Consider the following 19,854-nt stretch of genomic DNA (forward strand, 5'->3'; position numbering starts at 1 on the left):
GTAAAGGATAAAATGGTTAAATGAATTCTAATGATAATCAGTAATTACAATGCCTTTTTTTTTTGGAAAAATAGTTTTAAATGTACCTCACATTTGTAAAATAACTTCTTTCGTCCTTTATTTTTAAAAGTGTAATTTTACTTCTCTTACAAATTCACATTAGTCAAATTTGGTCCCTATCTAGGTTTTCGACTAGTTTTTTGGCCGAAATCCACAATGTGCCTTGCACGTGATCATTTTTTAAAAGCAAAATTATCAAATCAAATTTCACAAAATTCGATTTTTTGGTCCCTTACATTTTACAAAATGAATTTTTTCATCCCTCACATTTTAGAAATGAATTTTTTCATCCCCTCATTAATCATGTATATGGATAATTTTTTTTTAAAGTCATGTATATGTCTATTTGATTTCACCTGAACAGTACGAATAGTATGTAATATATCTCTATTTGATTTCAACTACAACTATAATTAACTTATTCAAGTGAAATTAAATAGAAATATATTACATGCTATTCGTACTGTTCAGAAGAAATCAAATAGACATGTACGTGAGTTTTCAAAAATAAGAAAAGACTATTCGCACATATGATCAATGAGAGATCAAAATTTTCATTTTGCAAAATGTGAAAAACAAAAAAAATTATTTTGGGAAAATTAAGGGACAAAAAAATTCATTTTGTAAATATGAGGGACTATGGATCAGATTATATGAAATGTGTTTGACAATTTTACTCTAAATAATGATCATGTGTAAGTGGTGGATTTCGGTTAAAAATTAGTCGAAAAACCAGATAGAGAATATGAAATGTGTTTGACAATTTTACTCTAAATAATGATCATGTGCAAGTAGTGGATTTCGGTCAAAAATTAGTCGAAAAACTAGATAGAGACCAAATTTGACTAATATAAATTTGTGAGGGACGTAAAATTACATCTTTAAAAGTAAGGGACGAAAAAAGTTATTTTATCCCTTTTTTTTTTTGGTTTTCTTTTCTTTAAGATTTAGCTTTTTATCCAAAAAAATCTTAGAAGTCCCAACAGTCAGCGGGCAACAGAATTTGATCCACTCTTCAACATGTTCTCCTGGTCATCGTCCCCCTTGAACTGGGTGGTTCCCGCCCCAGCTCACGCTTTCCTCAAACCCTCCAATTGCCCCCTGCAAACTCCAAATCATGTCAAATTTATAGAAACCCCACTTTCCCGAATCTCAGCCAACACTACACTCAAATTCCCCATTGTAAGAACCAGAGCTACCGTTGATGAGAAGGACCAGACCACAACTAGACCTGTTGTTCTTGATTCAAATGAAAAAGAAGAGGGACAGCCCACCAAGGTATATATATAGTTCTGTTCCTTAAACATGTATACGTTAAGGTTTCCAAGATTTCTGCCTTCTAATTTGCTTAAGTAACTCAATTCTTCCTACCTTCTTCAGTTTTTGGACATGGGGATTCCTTTTTGTCCTGTCAGTACTTATAGTATCAATTGATTTGATAAATCAGTTCAAATAGTGCTGCATTGGCAAGCTTTTTTCTCTCGCGGGTTGGCTAGTTTAGGTAAAGTAATTGTCATACAAATTCGTTTTTTAGGAAGTTGAAGAGAGTGTGAGAGTGCTGAAAAATGCAGCCAAGACAAGAAAAGTTCCAGCTGAGGATATATTGTCAGCTTTCTCTGTGATTGAGAAGGCAAAGCTTGATCCGTCGGGGTTTCTTGAAACTCTTGGTGGAACAGAATCACCTGGGAGAACATGGATGCTTATATTTACTGCAGAGGTTGTGATCTGTTTCTGTCTCTACTTCTTTATCTTTTGTTTTTGTTAGTAGTTTACATGTAACTTTTGGTGTCCTAAAGCTAATTAGGCATGTGATTTTGCAGAAAAAGCTGGAACGCGGTAAATATTTCCCAGTTACTGCTGTTCAGAGGTTTGATGCAGCTGTAAGTTCTCATAGTTTTGCTCATTCTTTTCTTGTTAATGAGATGTAAAATCTTAATGACAGATTGACGAGTGATGATTTGATATTAACTCAGTAAAGATTATGTGGAATAGTTTTGGTTACTGGCTCATTGCAATTTACCCTATAGAATCTTTAGGAAGAAAATGAACCTCAAAGTAACAATTATGATGAAAATATGATGTAAAAAATGGTCCTTCTAGGATTGTCAATTGCATCCTTCCAAGGGTTGTCCATAAATATGTGATTCTTCTTAACCAGATGCGATTTACTGTTCCATTATGGAACTGAATGGCACCTCTCTTGAGAAACTCATCCTGTACCTTGCGAAGTTGCGAGGCAATCCACTAATTGGGACATTTGGTTCAGATTATCCACTAATTGAGACATTTGGTTCAGATTATACACTGTTCGCCTATTATAACCTTTTATTCAATTCTATCATTAAGTCTTCTGATAACCAAACAGTAAAGTCTATGTAGATTAGCACAAGTATTGTTGTTTAATATTGCTGTGTCATGTTCATTTATCACCTGCTTGATTAGGGGATGATTAGCTTTCGTGTGCTTTGCGTTTCAACTTTCAATATTGTTTTGAAAGAATCTAGATGATTTGTTGAATGATATTGAGTGTAGAAGGAACAATTGATTTGGTCCCATTGAACCTGAGAGAGTAAATTGCCTTGACCTGAATTACTAGGGGAGGAGGATTGAGAATGGAGTGTTCCTGGGACCTCTTGGATACTTGACATTTGAAGGAAGATTTTCTTGGAAGAACAGAATACTTGCTTTCATATTCGAACGACTACGGATAAAAGTTGGACCTTTTAACCCATTCGAAATCAACCTCAAAGGAAAAGATGAAAGAGAACCAAGCAACAAGGATCCATTTTTCATCTGGTTTTACATTGATGAGGAAATAGCTGTTGCTCGAGGTAGAGGTGGAGGAACAGCTTTCTGGGTTCGTTGCCGGCGCATCAGCAGCTACTGATTCCTAAAAATTATGTACGTAATATTTACATGTATATTCTCCAGCTAAGGTACACGAGTCTTTTTTATATATTACTTAATTGAGTTAATTGCAATGAATTGAAACATTGCAACTTTTTCTTCAGCTTTATGGTACTGAAACCAGATGTAAACTGGAGACTGGCCTGGGATATAGAAACAGTGACCAGACTCCTTCATGAAAGTTGATATTTGTTGTCTTGACAATAATTCAGCAACTGTGCTCGACTGCTTTCTAAGTATATGATACAATAATGCAATTATCCTCAAAGATCTGAAGAAAAAAACTGTGTTCATATTATGTTTTATGCATCTCAAAGTGCTTAAACTCACAGGTGTTGTAAAAATACATATTAATCATGCTTACTAACAAGAATGTCAAAATGCAAAAGTGAGATTTCAATCTGACGTAATTGAGCATACAGACATACAACATTGAAAACCCTACTGCATAAACTGAAGCAGGATATTGTTGCTATACTGTCTACAACACCTAGTAAATCAAGCTTTGGTGGCAGCTAAAGAGCGCATGTAGTCTATGGTAGCTTGGAAATAGTTGAACACAATCTCTCTTCATGTAGTACTTTCACGGATGGCCGGAACCTGAATGAAGTCTTCAGTCCATTTTTTGAGTGCCGGATGCCTGTGTTGGTCAAGTAGCTTCATGCATCCAATTTCTTCCATAAAGCTGAGCCAATGAGTCATCCATCCTACAACTAGATCTAGATAACCTATATGCTGTCCATTGAAAGATGGTTTACCATGAATCTGTGTCTCGACTATTGCTAGTAATCCATGTGCATCCTCTATAGTCCTCTCCTTTTCTTCTTCTTCGGCACGATAAGCTCCCCACACACCAAATATACACTGGAGTACACAAGAAATTCCATGAAATAAACACCTCATAAGCTTGCTTGATCTAATCATAAATTTCATTATTTCGTGAGCATGCTTGATCTAATCATATGAAAAGAGAGTCGAAGTTGATTGCCTTTTCATCAACAATTTTAGCCCAGAACCAAACCATGGCACATTCATGCGGATCTTCAGGCAATAAAGGGTAGTTTTTCCATGTCTCACCAATTTATTCAAGGATGACAAGTGATTCGACAATAGGCCTGCCATCGTGCAGTAGTACAGGAACCTTCTTGTAAATGGGGTTGGATTGGAGAAGCAGAAAACTCTTGTTTAACAAATTTTCTTCTATGCATCCATACTTGACACCCTTGAGAGCCAGAGCCTCTTGAGCAGAAAAGGCTCCCTGGAGTTCCGATAAGCTTAACTTCATCAATGGCCATCTTCAAAGATCTATTGAAACCGTGAGAATATTCTTTCGTCTGTTCAACGGAGTTGGAGATCAAATGTTAGATTCTTTGTGCTCATGGAGTGGGTGAAATAATAAATAGCTTTCACATCAAAGCAAAGGTGATTTCCTGGAACCATGATATGTGAAAATTTTAAAACTTTTGTTTTCCTTTTTTTTTTTAATGTTGAAAAGCTCAGATTTTTTATGCTTTGTTTGGATTATGGTTTTCCAAGGAAAAATTTGCACGTTTTTTGCGAACATATTTCCTAATCACATTTTTACCTAACATACATCAAATGTTGTGTTGAAAAAGTTAAAGAAAAAAATGGATAGAGGAAATGTATTTGTGGCTAGTTTGACTCATAGATTTAGCAATATTCTTTTCTTTTTGTTCAATTGTATGTAGTTGATGACTTATGGGTATTAGTCTTGTAATTGCTTGACCAATACCCGAATAATAACAGGAAATAACTGCTAATTTGTTATTTTGTATAAAATAGGAAATAACTCCTAATTTCTAAACTCTTATAAATAGGAAATTTTCTAGTTACTATTTCAAGTAACTTAAACAATATGAAAACTAGTTACTTTCACATAAAATAAAATAAAAAAAATTGCCTAAAAGAAATTAAGCCAATTTTTTAACAAGAATTAAGAGCATTTTTTGGTAGTATTATTGACAAAATCATTTTGGTTTTGGGATTGAGATAATTGAAAATATCGTTGGTCGGTGCGAAAAGAGCATTCCAACCGTTTGCCCTTGCAATGAACGCACCTGAAAGCATTGGAGTTCTCATATGCAGTGCCCTAGCAAAACCCATGCTCCCACCTAGGGGTAGACATGGGGTAGACATGGGTTGGGTACCCGCGCCGTCCACTATTTGACTGACTCGATTGGCATCTTGCGGGTTAGTCATTTTTTGATTCTTACCTACCCCGCATATCAGCGGGTATCCTATAAAGAACAATAGAAAAACATAATCGGATATTCGCTGAGATAGGATCAGGTCAACGAATATAGGCCCCACCCTACTTATCATTTAATTTTTTTAAAAAATGCTTTAGACTAATTTAATTTTATATTTTACACATTCATTTAAAATCTAATAAAGATATTTTATCAAAAAAAGTCTTCCACTAAGAAATAAACATGCGAAGAAAATACAAGAAAAAGGAAAAAAGATTAAAAGAATTCAAAATCAATAAAAGTTTGAAATAAGTAGCACATTTTTTTAAATATATGTTCCACATTAATTAAACTCCTTTATATAAAACATAAGATCATGACCTCTATAAATAAATTATAGTTTCTCATATTTGTAATGCAATTTGTTCAATGGAATTGCTTATTTAGTTCTAAAAATTTTATTTTATAGTATCCGCGGGTTTTTTATTGTGTGACCCTAACCCACCTTGTATTTTAGTAGGTATCGGATCCTCTTTTGATCCGATCAAATAATACAGATCGGCTATCTTAATTTTTGAATCGAATCAGATCAGATATGCCGGATTTTTGAATTTGTGAATAATTTTCCCCACCCCTAAGTTCAACGTCAATCGTTTTTTTCTTTAAAAAGAAAAAGAAAAGGTCAAAGCCGTATCACCCTGGCAATTAATGATAGAAAGTTTAGAAACATAACTCTGGTCACTTGGTGGGGTGTGGGGAAGGACAAAATGGGGGAAGGACGGGAGGGAATTTATTTCCACGTATAAACTATACCGAGAATCTTAAAAATAATTGATTCTTTCAGAAGTTTGGTTGCCACTGCATTGGACTCGATATGCCTACTTTACCCGTCTGGCTATGCTAGTGTTGAATACTTGCTTCTAGAGGTGTAATCGAATTGAACTGAACTCGACTAGTGCACTATTCGAACTTACTCGAGTTCAATTCGAGTTAAAAAACTTTAGATTTGAACTTGATCTCGAACTCGTCGAACACTTAAAAGTTAAACTCGAGCTCGAGTTCGATTTTATATTGCATTACTCGAGCTCGAACTCGATCTCATGCTTATCGAGCCCAATCGAGTCTAATTGAGCCTAGGTGATCTTAAGAAATATAAGTTTATATTTTATATAATTTTAAACAAGGGACAAAATAGATTTTCATATTAATAAATAAAAAAATAAAAAACATATATATATGTGAAGTCCGATTAAGCTCAATGAACTTTCGAACTTCATATATTAATCTCGAGTTCAACTCGTTAAGCAGTTTGAACTGCTCGAACTCAATCAATGCAAGTTCGAGTTCGAGTTTTGACCGAACAAGCTCGCGAGTTAGTCAATTAAATTCGACTTGTTTGCACCCTTGCTTGCTTCAATCTGACAATGCAAAAGGTAACCAAGAGTACAATGTCATAAATTAAACAAAAGAATAACCTTTTTTTCACATTTATTAAAGGAAGCGTGATTTCTCTTTCAATGGTCAGCTCCCTAGTCCCCTTCCCAAATCTCACCCTAAAATTTTGACGTATCACAATTCACGATTTCAGTTAAATTACCCAAAGTCTAAAACACTACTTGTCTCTTATCTCGGAGATTACTGAACAACTAACGAGAAATCACATGAAACAAAAATCTATAAACCCTAAATAAAAAATTATTCCTTCTTAGAACGACTTGTCACAACTAATTATATTATCATTACAAAACTTCGCTACGAGTCCAAAATCAGATCTCGGTTTGTCATCAACAAAGTCCATCTTGGTTCCTATGACATGCATGAGGGCCTTTGGGTCAACCACAATCCTAATGCCCTTGTCCTCAACCCCCTTGAACTGGGGGGTTCCCGCCACATCTCATGCTTTCCTCAGATTCTCCAACTGCCCCGTCCAAATTCCAAATCTTGTCAAATTTATAGAAACCCCACTTTCCAGAATCTCAGCCAACACTATACTCAAATTCTCCAATGCAAGAACCAGAGCTACCGTTGATGAGAAGGACCAGACCACTACTAGCCCTGTTGTTCTTGATTCAAATGAAAAAGAAGAGGGACAGCCCAACTAGGTATATTTGTAGTTCGGTTCCTTCAACACGTATACGTTAAGCTTTCCGAGATTCCTGCCTTCTAATTTGCTCAAGTAACTCAGTTCTTCCTACCCTCTTCAGTTTTTGGAGTTGGGAATTCTTTTTTGTCCGAGTTTTCTGAAACTCTCGGCGGAATGGATGAACATGGATACTTATCTTTACTGCAGAGGATGTAATTCTGTTTCTGCCTCTACTCCTTTAGTTTTATTAGTAGTTTTCATATAACTCTCAAGTGTCTTAAAACTAATTAGGCATGTGATTTTGCAGAAAAAGTTGGAGCGCGGTAAATATTTCCCAGTTACGTACTGCTTGATGCAGCTGTAACTTCTCATAGGTTTGCTCATTCTTTTCATGTTAATGAGATGAAAAATCTTAATGGCAGATTGACGAGTGATGATTTGATATTAACTCAGACATTTTACTTCCTCAAGCAAATGGTGTATTGAAAAAGTTGAAGTGGATAGAAGAAATGTATTGGTGACTAGTTTGACTCGTAGACTTGCCAATACTACTCTTTTTCTTTTTGTTCAATCGCATGCAGTGGAGTGGACGACTTGCCGAATAGCAGAGTATTAAATCAACAAACAAAGGCGATTTCCTCGAAGCTCCGCTTGGCATTTGAAATTTCATTAAAGCTTTCCTGGAAAGATCTGATTTTTGACTTTTCCCTAATAACACGACAAAATGTACATTCCTGATCTTTTCTGTGGTGATGATCTCCAAATGTAGAAGTCTTGAAAGTTTGCGGGTCCTATCCAAACTGTAAAGACAAATAGTTTTCATGGAACTTTCCAGTGGAAACTCTCGGCGGAATGGAGCCACCTGGATGAAATAGTGAGTTGTTGACATTGCGCAGTTGAACATTTGTGGCAGTCTTCTATCTTAACATGAATTAAAACTATTAACATTTATTGGTCTCAGATGGAAGATCTGCTGATAGGACTATAAAGTATTAACTAATATTCAGAATACAAGTGTAAAAAATATATAATTTTCAGAAGTTTGATAGCCGCCAGTTCAATTTTGTCGGCCAAGCTTCCCGGAAAGTGATTTGTAAAAATCTATGGATGGGCTAAGGCTCTCAAGCACTAAACCCTTAGTGCAACAAAACTGAGGAAGATGTCTAAGGGTATAGTGCTTGAGAGCTTTAGCAATATTTCGTTCTTTTGAAAAAGCAAATGGGTTTTAATTAAGATTTTTTAATTGTTTTAATTTATTTATTGGAAATATGTTTTTGCAAGTGATCTATTAATTCTATCCCCAAAATTTGTAATTGAGTTATTAGATGGTTTGATTCACAACTGAGAGTTCATTTCTAGGATGTAAAAGCTTGGATTTTTAAATGTGAAGGACCAATTTGCTTCATTTTAAATGTGAGGGACGAAAAGAATATTTTTATGAAATGTGAGGGATGAAACATGTCATTTTCTCGTGTAAAAAATATAATAATTTTCACAAGTTTGATGGCCGCCTGTTCAATTTTGTCGGCCAAGCTTCCCGGAAAGTGATTTGTAAAAATCTATGGATGGGCACACAATGACACCATCTCTGTTGCACTTGTAAACTAGTCAGCAACTTGAGACCGTCTTGTATTGTACCAGGGAGCGATACATAAATTGACCATCCATTCACCTAATCAAAACCAAGTGACAAAAAAAAGAAGAAAAAGGAAAAGAAAATGCAGGTTGAACCAGAATCAGATGCTATGGCTGGGGAACACAGCGTCTCCGAGGATCCTTCTAGCCAGGTATGTGTAATAAATAATAGTACCAATAATATTTCTCTGAATAGACAGACTGATTAAATTCGCTTTACACATTCGGTTTCGCTTCTGGACATTTATTAATTTTCTACCCAGAGCGCTATGCAATTTGGAGAATACAAAGACTCGCTAGTTGCAACAATCTCTCAGCACTTGGACCTAAAACACCATTGCACTTCTTCAGCAGCATATCGGATTGCTGATTTAGGCTGCTTTGTTGGCCCTCATACTTTGGATGCAATGAGGACCATAACCGAAGCTGTAAAAGACAAATACAAAGCTGGAGGACAGAGCTTTGGCATCCCAGAATTCTTTGTGTACTTCAATGATCGTGTGACCAATGATTTTAATGCTCTTTTTGCTAAATTCCCAGAAGACAGACAATATTTTGCAGCCGGGGTTCCGGGCTCTTTTCACGGCAGATTGTTCCCAAAAGCTTCTCTGGATTTTGTATACTGTTCAAAGGCAGTGCATTGGCTCTCTAAAGTTCCCGAGGAGGAGTTAACAGATCCGAATTCTGCCGCTTACAATCCAGACAGGATATCTTACATTAATGCACCAACAGCAGTCTGTGATGCGTATTTAGGCCAATTTACTAAAGAAATGGAATCTCTCCTCAGTGCTCGAGCACAAGAGCTGGTTCATGGAGGGTTGATGGTGCTTGTGATCCCAGGCAGAGCCAATGGAACACAGTACCCCTCAGTCAGTCAAGTTTTCATGCCACTAGAAACTATTCTTTTGGACCTGGCAAAGGAGGTACCTACAACTTAAACTTTTCAAAACACAATAGTCAAAATCCCCCTGTCAGAATTTAGCGTCTATTAATCAAAATCCCTGTCAAAACACAACAGCATGTTAATCTTTATCTTTGCAGGGAATGGTGAGCAAAAACAAGGTGGATTTGTTCAACGTGCCAATGTATTTTCCCTCGCCGGAAGAGCTGAAGAATATTATAATACAAAAGACTGTGGGCTTTGAAATTGTAGAACTGAGCACTTTTACCAGAAGTTCTTTGCCAGTTTTTCCTACTGAAGTACTAAGAGGAGCCTACGGTGGATTGTTGACGAAGCACTTCGGTACTGAGGTAGCTGAACAAGCATTGGATCGATATGAGAAGGAAATTCCAACCCTTCGCCTACGCAACCCAGCTGAGGGCAACGGAGTATTCATATATGTTACTATCAAATTCAAGAAGTCGTGAAACATTTGCAGTTTTACTCTTACTCAAAAATGCTTGCCTTTTGGATTCCTTGTTCTGTTTCCTTTCCTACTTGCCTGATATGTATTACTCCATAATCATCTCAATTATTACCAGCTGCTTATCCATGAAGTTATTTCAAACACGGGATTCATTCAGCTTATGTTGAAAATCAATACTCCGTTCATCGGAATAATTTAGTCGTTTAAACAAGAAATTCCACTTCTACGCTTATCAATATGATGTATTCAGCTTACTCAATTTACAACAAACATATTCATAGTACAGAAATTAATTAAATCAACCAATCATTCCGAAAACGAAATCAAATCTACATATGGCGACGAATACATCTTGTAAATGAAACCCAAAAAAAAAAATCCAGATAATTCTTACAACGATATTAGGAGAAGAAAATCAAATGAAATAATGGTTTATTTTCTTTAATTAATTTGCTGCAACAGAAAAAAATGGAAGCACCAATTGAAAGTGGATTAGAAAAGTAAGAGAGTTGTACGTTGTGTTTGTTGTAGTTGTACTGACGCCTTAGGAGTTTTACCACCGCGGCACTGGCGGCTGCTGCTGGTCAAATGACGTAGTTGCACTTCTGTCTAAGTAGGGATGTAATCGAGCCGAGTCGAGCTCGAGTAGCGAAAAGTAAGAGAGTTGTACGTTGTGTTTGTTGTAGTTGTACTGACGCCTTAGGAGTTTTACCACCGCGGCACTGGCGGCTGCTGCTGGTCAAACGACGTAGTTGCACTTCTGTCTAAGTAGGGATGTAATCGAGCCGAGTCGAGCTCGAGTAGTGCTATACTCGAGCTCGACTCGACTCATATATCCCTAGGCTCGAGCTCGATCGAGTCAAAAAAATTGATACTCGAAACTCGACTCGATGTACTCGCGAGTAGCTCGAAACTTGACTCAATAAGGCTCGATAACGAAGGGTATTTTGTAAATTCCATATAACTTATACCCATAATGGTCATTTTATAATTATAATACATATATATTATTTAAATTATAAATATATTATTTAAATAACCCCGGCTCGACGAGTAGCTCGACGAGCCTCGAGCCGGGGATTTTTGACTCGAAACTCGACTCGATTTTCATTCGAGCTACTCGAAACTCGGCTCGAACTCGGTCAACCCGAGTTCGAGCCAAGTCGTTGACCAAGCTACTCGCGAGTAGCTCGCGAGTAGCTTGGCTCGCGTACACCCCTATGTCTAAGTACGTTTGGTTTAAATTCATCATGTTCATGGCGAGCCAACGCGAATTACCTTTCGCCGCCAATAATTTAATGAATTCAAACTTCAATTTTTAGACTTCAATTTTATCAAACACACTCTTGCTCTTGATCAATGATTTTTTTTGTCAAAGACAATTGATTGTCTTTCAGTAAAATTTTTTCCTAATCTAGCAAGTATAATATCATTACATCATTTTTAACATTACAGGAATCATATGGTCGTTAAAAGTTCAAGTTTACGCCCAACATTGACTACAATATAATAGAGGACATGTTTAAAATTTTGAATTTTTTTTTTATGATACAAGGGGCATTACAAATATATGAAGCTGCACCTGAAAAAATATTTAAAAAAAAAAAGGAAAACGAAAGCCTTGGGATCATTAAGATTATCAAGGTAAGTTCAACATTGATCAAATTGGGCCGAGTTAGACTAGGGCGTTTGCAGTCCATTATCTTAATGTTTGAGTATGACTAAACGCCGCCGTTTCGAGGCCGTTCTGTCTGGTTCTCTTGCTCCTGCTCCTCCATCATGTTGGAGAAGAGCTACGGAGTATTAAACGCGGCAAATGGAGAATTCTGTCTACGACTGTTATGCTTCCTTTCCCATAAATCCAAAGTCCATGGAAGTGCATTCTCCTCAATCCCCAAATTTCCCTTTTGATGAAAAGCGTGATTTGTATCATGGGGTAGTGGAACAGTGGCTCTATCGTTTTATAAGGTGTGGAATTCCTCTGCAGATTAAGGTAACATTGTACTAGTTATGTTCCCATGTTGTTCATTTCGACGGTTAAGCATGCTTCCGGTGTGTAATATTGTGTGTGAGTTGTTCCTGCAGTAGAAAAGATAGACTCTTAATTGTTTTAGTTGAGATTAAAGTTGCATTCTTCTGGGAATGTTTATAAATCCTAGAGCAAGATTTTGTTTCCTTTTTAGTTACGGTTCGATGATTATTCACCTTAGTCTGCTTTGGATTGTCATGTTTACGTTGGCCTGTTGCAATCAAAGAAGTTATCAAAAAAGATTGAATTTTTAGCCAAATTTGAGTTTAAAACACAAATTATGCTTCCCAGAGCCTAGAAAGAGTTCTTAGTGTTTGTTAAGCTAATGGACTATAGAAATATTTCGTGAATACGAAAAAGCTGAAGCTGTTAAGCTGTTTTGGCTTTTGGTTTTGTTTACACAAAATTGCAGTAGACATTTACACGTGAAGGAAGAGATCATCATGCCCATTTGGGTTATTTTCATACATATATTTTTTTCTTTTTTTGGGTTATCTATGCAGTAGGTTGAACTGTTCTTGAAATGAATGTTTGCAACACTAATCCAAGTCCCCTTACACTGGAGGATGGCTGCAAGCGGTATGTGCAGAGGCAATGACCTTGGAATTGTAGTTATTTCCCTGTCAACTGGTGGTAGTAGCATCAACCTGTGGTGTTTACACGCTAAAATAAGTAGAATTGATCCATGGAGCATCCACATTTTAGGCTGAGATGAAATTTTTGTGGAGGCTGTGAAAGGAAAGAAAGAAAAAGTCAATTTTGGCATGTGTGCTGTGTCTATCTTCCATTCAAGTCCTTTGACAGATTTAAGGGTGGCTGTTAATATTTAATGCCAATCAGATTTCCTATCAAACTTCAGATCCTGGCTTGTCTTTGGCCATTAATAACTATAACTGTTGCTCTTAAGCAAGGATGGAAGTTCACAGGTCTGGTTTGTCATTCATGTCTTATCTGTCGTCAACTTATCGCCGATAAAACCTAGGTGGCAATAGGAATTTCTCCAAAACATAAGCACACAAATTTTGATTATTAGCGTATCTTTGGCCAACATTTTTCTGTCCCTTAAACTCTGAAAGGCATGTTCATATGGCACATATTATGCATCACATACAGCAGTGAAGTAAAGTAGTTGTGCAAATGTTGTAGCTTGAGGAAACATATGAAACTGTCAACTAGCATTTAATTTATCTAACGCAATAATTGAAGAGACTACCAACTTCTTCAATATTGTTTGAGAGAGTGCTGATTATTATGTTATGGCATCTCCTAATGTTTTTTGTGATTTAAACTAGTTAATTAAAATCAGATAAAGAAAAGCCTACAGCCTATGTAGTCTAAATCAGTTCATCCTTGAAAATGCTAGGCTCCTTCTTCTTTCCATTTCATGTTATTCTTGCCTTCCTTTGAGATTAGCTTTGGATATAGAATTGATCTGAAATTTTTCTAGAATTTCTTTTCCATGAGACCACTAAATTTTGTCAATTTTCTGGTCATGTCTGGTACAATGAAGATACATGACTGAGTACCATCAAATTTGCTGATGCAAAATAGAGGAACTTGAAAGTTATCGACAGAATGCCATCAAAGACTTCAGTTGACTGGAAAGTTTTAGCCCCCTTCCAGTTGTCTTTTAATGGAGTTAAATGTTGCAAATTGGTGCATCTCGTGATATGTAAGCATATGTTTAACATATTTATGTAGTTTATAAAGGAATATTTTTGGGCATTTTCTACCGCATTGGGTTAAATGTGAGCAAATATATGCCATGATATCAATTTTCTTGCATGGTGTGGGCAATATATGATCTGGGCATGGTTTTCACATTTCAGTCCTGTCGATCTTCAGTTCAATCCCCCTTCCAGTTGTCTTGTAATGGAGTTAAATGTTGCAAATTGGCGCATCTCGTGATATGTAAGCATAAGTTTAACATATTTATGTAGTTTATACATGAGTATGTTTGAGCATTTGCTACCGCATTGGGTTAAATGTGAGCGAATATATGCCATGATATCAATTTTCTTGCATGGTGTGGGCAATATATGATCTGGGCATGGTTTTCACATTTCAGCCCTGTCGATTTTCATTTTCAATCCAGACCTATGTAATGCTCTTGAAATTGTTCAGAACTCCTAATGATCCAACCTGCTTGTTGCCTTGTGCCAATTTAGCCAGGAACCCATTGGCTGTCCCGTCCAAGTAATTGCCATTAATTACTGCAGTTAGTTGGTCAAACTAGGGAAAATTGGATGAACTAAATTAATGCCTGCATCTTTGAACAAAACACACCAAAGTTGTTATTTCAACTTTAAACTATTAACTATTCCTTTTAGATTTATTCTCATCTCTATTTCCTCCTTGTTGTCATCTAGATTTGGCACTATCCTTAGTCCCTCGCGGCCACCACCCAGTCTGCCTCTGCATCCTTCTTCACTTCACACTCTTTCCATTTACCTGTACATCCGATGCTGTCCTTTCTTTTTTTCCTTTTCTTGACCACCACCCAGTCTGCCTCTGCATCCCTCTTCACTTCACACTCTCTCCATTTACTTGTACACCCGATGCTGTCCTTTCTTTTTTTCCTTTTCTTGAACTTTTGCTTGCTTTAATAGGCTGGTTGAAACAGTATTGGCGTAGTAATTCCTGTGGAGTTGTTTATGGGATAATTGAACTGTTATTGTGCCTTATCTTTTTCTGTTTAGATTTGTAGTCCTTTCTTTTTTTTATAAGAAAATTTATTTGTAAATTTCCATAGGTGCTACATTATTTTTGTTTTGTACTCTCATATTGAATGTGTTCTTGACATACAGCAAATTAAGCTATGGAATTAGTGAGGAAATTTATGGTATTTCCTTGCTTCCTTTGAAAACCATTGTGCATGCCACTATATCATATATTTCTTGTTGGAATATATTGGAATGGAAATTTAGCTAATCTTATTTCTACTGTGCTGATATTGAGGAGAACCCTTACCACATTAGCTTCCCGAGCATTCTGATTATGGATCTTTATTACATATAAGCTCCATGTGCAATTGAATATTTGCAATGATCTTCAGTTCCTGACGCTCCATGGTCTCACTCATGGAAAACAGCATACCTGCTTTTGTTAGCCAATGATACCTATTGCAAGAAGGTTATTTGATGATAGGCACTTAGGAAAAGTGCAAGTTTGAAACTATTTTCATTTTTGTCCAATTGCTTCTCAATCTCCACATCTCTTTTCCTTTTCATATTTTATGGTTGTTTGTTTGTTAATGTCCAACTCCATATATTATCAAATGTACAGGATATTTCAAGGGATAATAGTAATTTAGTAAACTATGTTTTCTGCTTAGGATTTACTATCATCCTAAACCAACAACATTTCATCAGTTTCATGCAGAGGACCTTAGGGTTTGGAAGAGAGGGAAGGGTATTAACCACACTGGCACTCGAAAAAGAGATAGCGTTCCATCAAGAACGAAATGGAAGCTGGGAACACTTCAACCCCTGTTGTGCAGGAGAATTCTGTGCTGAACAGAGTCCATTCCAACATTGACCGGTTGCCGGATGATATCCTCATTACCATCTTATCACTTTTGACAGTTGAAGAAGCGGCAGCAACTAGTATCCTTTCTCGCAGATGGAGATATTTGTGGATGCACACTACTGGGTGTTGGAGCTTTGATTTTTCTGAGGAGGTCAAGGTGATGGTTGATAAAATGGGTGTTAGTAGGGTTATGGACATACTTCTGCATCATTCATTTGGAAGGTTGTGTTTGGTTACTAATGTCACAGCTTTACATCGCGGCCCATATCTTAACGAATTCAGGATAGTTGCTTACCTGGATCCAAAAACTTGAATTGGACTTCAAGAACTGCTTCGTATTCCGTCCATTGAAAAGATATAGTTTTCCCAATCTTGAGGAATTCAAACTTTTGTTAGCAGCAGGTGTTATGAAAGTCCTCCAGTGCCAGCATCATCTGAGTGGGGTAAAACTCGGGGTTCATCATTTAAGGGGCTTTGGTTGTCTAAGAGCCCTTTGTTTGGTATGTTGATATCTCTGAAGAGGTTCTGGACTGTATCTTCTCCAACTGTACATCACTTGAACGTATATCTCTAGAAGAATCATATGAACTAGTGAATCTAAAAGTTCACGGCCTTCATTTGAGGTATTTTGAGATGATAAACTGGTTTAACCTGAAATCTCTGGAGATATCTGCAGCGAATCTTGAGTTGTTTACTTATTTAGGACCCAATATAGATGTTCCTTTCGGAAGTGGTCCTCAGTGCCTTTTGGAAGCAACAATCGGAGGATCATTTGGTGAATCATTTGTTTTTGGATCTGCAAAGCATTTGGTTTATCTTTCTCAACTGGAAACTCTTACCTTCGATGTCTCTTTTGAGGTAAGTTAATGACGAACATGTACTTGTCTTTGTTTAATTTCTTATGGTTTTTTCCATTCCATTGCTTGTTCATGTGTTTGATCATTTCTCTTTGCTGTCCCTAATCTGGGCAGGTTAATTTGAGAATTTCCAGCTTTCCAAACGTTTTCTGAGAAATGATTAATCTCAAGCATTTGGAACTGAAAGTGAGGCTTTCTGGTTCACAAAGCCTTCTGCCTTATACAACTTATATAAAGGCCTGTCCTTTCTTGTCTACATTCAGGATAAAGGTTAGTGGGTCTCCTTTGCTGCTTATAAAACATGTAGGTTTGACTCTGAAAAATTCATGCTTGGATTTAGGACTTTTCCCTGTATAATCATATTCTTCATCATATTGGTCATGCATTTTGCAAAGGTGGATAGCACCAAGTACAAACCCTGATAAGCCTAGGAATCACATATCACTGTTGTATTTCAAGTCTATTGGGCATCATTGTACTTCATTCTGTTGTTATGTTGGGTTCTCCTCATATACTGTCTTATGTATTCTTGTTGTGATATCATGTTATAGATTTCCGTGATAGATCTCACTACTAATCCGTGTTTATCATGTCATGGTTTTGCCATTTGTTTCCAACTATACTTCTTTAACATTTACCTAATATAAATGCCTGTATGAATTTGATTCAAATGGTTGATTTGTTTAAGGACTTTAATTTTTCATGATAATCGTGGTCTTTGTAAATGCTAGAAGATATTATAAAAAAAAATTGGGCATTTATTAATACCAAGCATATTTTGATCTTTTCGAAGTTACAGCGATCAGACAGTTTACCTTGGATTCTATTTGAAATAATTTTCTGTATTACCTTGCTAATCATCTCACATTTCCTTCTTCCAAATGGCAGAACTTCATTTTAGTGTCAACTCAATTTACTTGGTGAAATAAACCAGTAATCTGGAAATTCTCCCCTGTTATCCATAGAAACTGAAAGCAATTAGAGGTCCGAATTTAACATTTGTTATTCCACAAACTGTTGTCATATCTATGTTGGATGGACAAAAGGACTGTACAATAACAAGACCAATTAACATTTGTCATATCTGATCTTCGTAGTGCTGGGAATGGACAATAACAAGACCAATTTTGTATGGGATTTTAACATTTCAAATTCTGGTTAATAAGTGATATATTGCTTCATTTAAGTTGGAATGACATAATGCACGCATTTCGTGGCTTTGCTATTAGTAAAGCTATGAATTCTAGCAATAGGATTATCCCTGGATTTATTATTAATTAGTAATACCTCATGTGCTTTCGCCAGTGAATATATGTTCCCAAAATATAACATCTTTAATGCATGCATTTCGTGGCTTTACTATCAGGAGAGCTATGAATTCTAGCCGTATGATTATCCCTGGATTTTGTATTAGTGCCATTATTTCCCATTTTCTTCTACCCCAACTTTGGCTGGCTAAGACATATAAGATAATTCATCAGTTCTTTGACTGGTTATTAATTTCTAAGCCTACTAAGGTGTGATTGAGCACTATTTCGTAGCTATTCAAGAATTTTCCCTCTCAATATCATACTTTTGGCTATACAACATTGTCTTGAAGGTTTTCTGCTTGGTTGTTTTCTTTCTTTACAGGCATGTTCGAATGTTTATCCTTTTTTTTTTTTTTGCATTTTTACTTTTCTCTCTCTTCAAATATGGTTGTTAGTTAATGAGTGTACATGAATGTTCAGGTCATGTTATTATGATGCTTCTAGGGTTAATGGTGGGTTAAAGCTGACAGGTCTATTTCACAGTATGGTTGTAAAATATGCTCCTTTTCAGCTATTCTTTTTGCTTTTCCACTTATTTGAGCTGTTGGTTTGCTTTGTGGTAATTACACATTTCCTGCATAACCCTTCACAATTTATTATCCACTTAAGTAGCATAATATGACTATTCTTTTCCTTCTGCAGTACTTCCTGCAGTGGCCTTTCACTCTGCATCAGGTAGGGAAAGATTTACTATTGTGAACTTCCTGGAGCTTGCAGGTACAAGTACATAGTTAAATTATATTTCTTAATGTTGGCAGTCACTCATTGGGGTACATCCATATCATACGAGAAGGTCTGAAGCTAATAGATATGCTCATCAACACCTTGAAGTGGTGGAGTTGATTGGATTTCATGGCTGTGCAAACGAACTTAACCTTGCCACCCGCTTGCTTCAGATTGCTGTGAACCTCAAGAGAATGGTTTTACAGTTTCATTCTGAAAAACAAAAAGAAGATCGCTCGTCCAGGAAGCTTGTTGCAAGGTTTCGAAAAACTTTACCTCCAGCAGTTGAGCTGGTGGTTTGCTGAATCATGGGGGACCTTTTCAGTCACAAACTTGGGAACCAAAAACATTTGTTATATTAATAATGCTGAAACATTAGAAGTGTATTGCAGGCAACTATGTTATGTTCTAATTACTATTTGACTGTAATATGTTTGCTAATGATGAGATGAAACATAGAGACTCTTGGAGTTTGTACTGTTTAGCAATGCTTGAATGGGTGATTAAGAATGCTCAATATCAATGTAGGGTGGGGATTGTCTTCGATTCCTCATAAGATAGTACAGGAAATCGGTAAGTTGGAATATGATCAAACAAATGCCGTATTTCTTGGTTTCTTTGTTGCTATCCATGAAGGAAGAATCTGTTATAGCGCTTGGATTTAAATGGACAACTAGAAAGAACGGTAGTCATAGTGTATTATTTGAAATAATTACTGTAGCATTTTTTATGATGTGATGTATGTGAGATAAAAAGGTGGTTGAGAATATAAAAAGGTGGGTTGAAAAATGGTCTGTGATGCAAACGAAATATTATTTGAAATAATTGGAATATCCAAACAATAATTTAAGTTCTTTATGTTACTTTCAATTTCTGTGGTGCTATTTATATGAACTAAAGGTAGAGCCTATTTGCAGCACTTGGATTGAAATTAGAGAGGAAAAAAAAACCAACATTAGACTTTTACTTTTTGAAAATTTTTTTATGTTTCTTCGATCTCGTAATAGTGATTGAATTGTACGAAGATATGTAATATATTTTGTTAGGCATTTAAGTCGAGTTTGTTTTTTGTTCATTATTTTTTAAATTCAATTAATTGAGTTGACAAGAACATCGATATGAATATTATCAATGAATATTAATGC

The 19,854-nt window shown here is 36.2% G+C and overlaps 3 protein-coding genes across 4 annotated transcripts; all 3 read left to right on the top strand.

Annotated features, from left to right (window-relative positions):
- The first annotated feature begins 1,046 nt into the window (after positions 1–1,046).
- On the top strand, positions 1,047–3,265 carry LOC113768843. The gene is made up of 4 exons (XM_027313350.1): positions 1,047–1,338; positions 1,595–1,777; positions 1,881–1,940; positions 2,657–3,265. Exons 1-4 carry the CDS (start codon positions 1,081–1,083, stop codon positions 2,945–2,947), a joined length of 792 nt encoding a protein of 263 aa, XP_027169151.1. The 5' UTR covers positions 1,047–1,080; the 3' UTR covers positions 2,948–3,265.
- A 5,655-nt stretch (positions 3,266–8,920) lies between these two features.
- LOC113767552 (probable S-adenosylmethionine-dependent methyltransferase At5g38100) lies at positions 8,921–10,486 on the top strand. Its single transcript, XM_027311683.1, has 3 exons — positions 8,921–9,047; positions 9,159–9,818; positions 9,937–10,486. The coding sequence occupies exons 1-3, from the start codon at positions 8,979–8,981 to the stop codon at positions 10,261–10,263; spliced, it is 1,056 nt and encodes a 351-aa protein (XP_027167484.1). The 5' UTR covers positions 8,921–8,978; the 3' UTR covers positions 10,264–10,486.
- A 1,573-nt stretch (positions 10,487–12,059) lies between these two features.
- LOC113768656 lies at positions 12,060–19,328 on the top strand. Of its 2 annotated transcripts, none has more exons than XM_027313099.1 (5): positions 12,060–12,255; positions 15,663–16,677; positions 16,791–16,946; positions 18,629–18,661; positions 18,745–19,328. In XM_027313099.1, the coding sequence occupies exons 3-5, from the start codon at positions 16,833–16,835 to the stop codon at positions 19,012–19,014; spliced, it is 417 nt and encodes a 138-aa protein (XP_027168900.1). In that variant the 5' UTR covers positions 12,060–12,255; positions 15,663–16,677; positions 16,791–16,832; the 3' UTR covers positions 19,015–19,328. The 2 variants fall into 2 exon arrangements, with proteins under 2 accessions (XP_027168900.1, XP_027168901.1); XM_027313100.1 differs by having other exon boundaries at positions 15,673–16,677.
- Positions 19,329–19,854: the final 526 nt, after the last annotated feature.

This window comes from Coffea eugenioides, chromosome 4, assembly GCF_003713205.1.
Source record: "Coffea eugenioides isolate CCC68of chromosome 4, Ceug_1.0, whole genome shotgun sequence".
NCBI classification, from domain to species: Eukaryota; Viridiplantae; Streptophyta; class Magnoliopsida; order Gentianales; family Rubiaceae; genus Coffea; species Coffea eugenioides.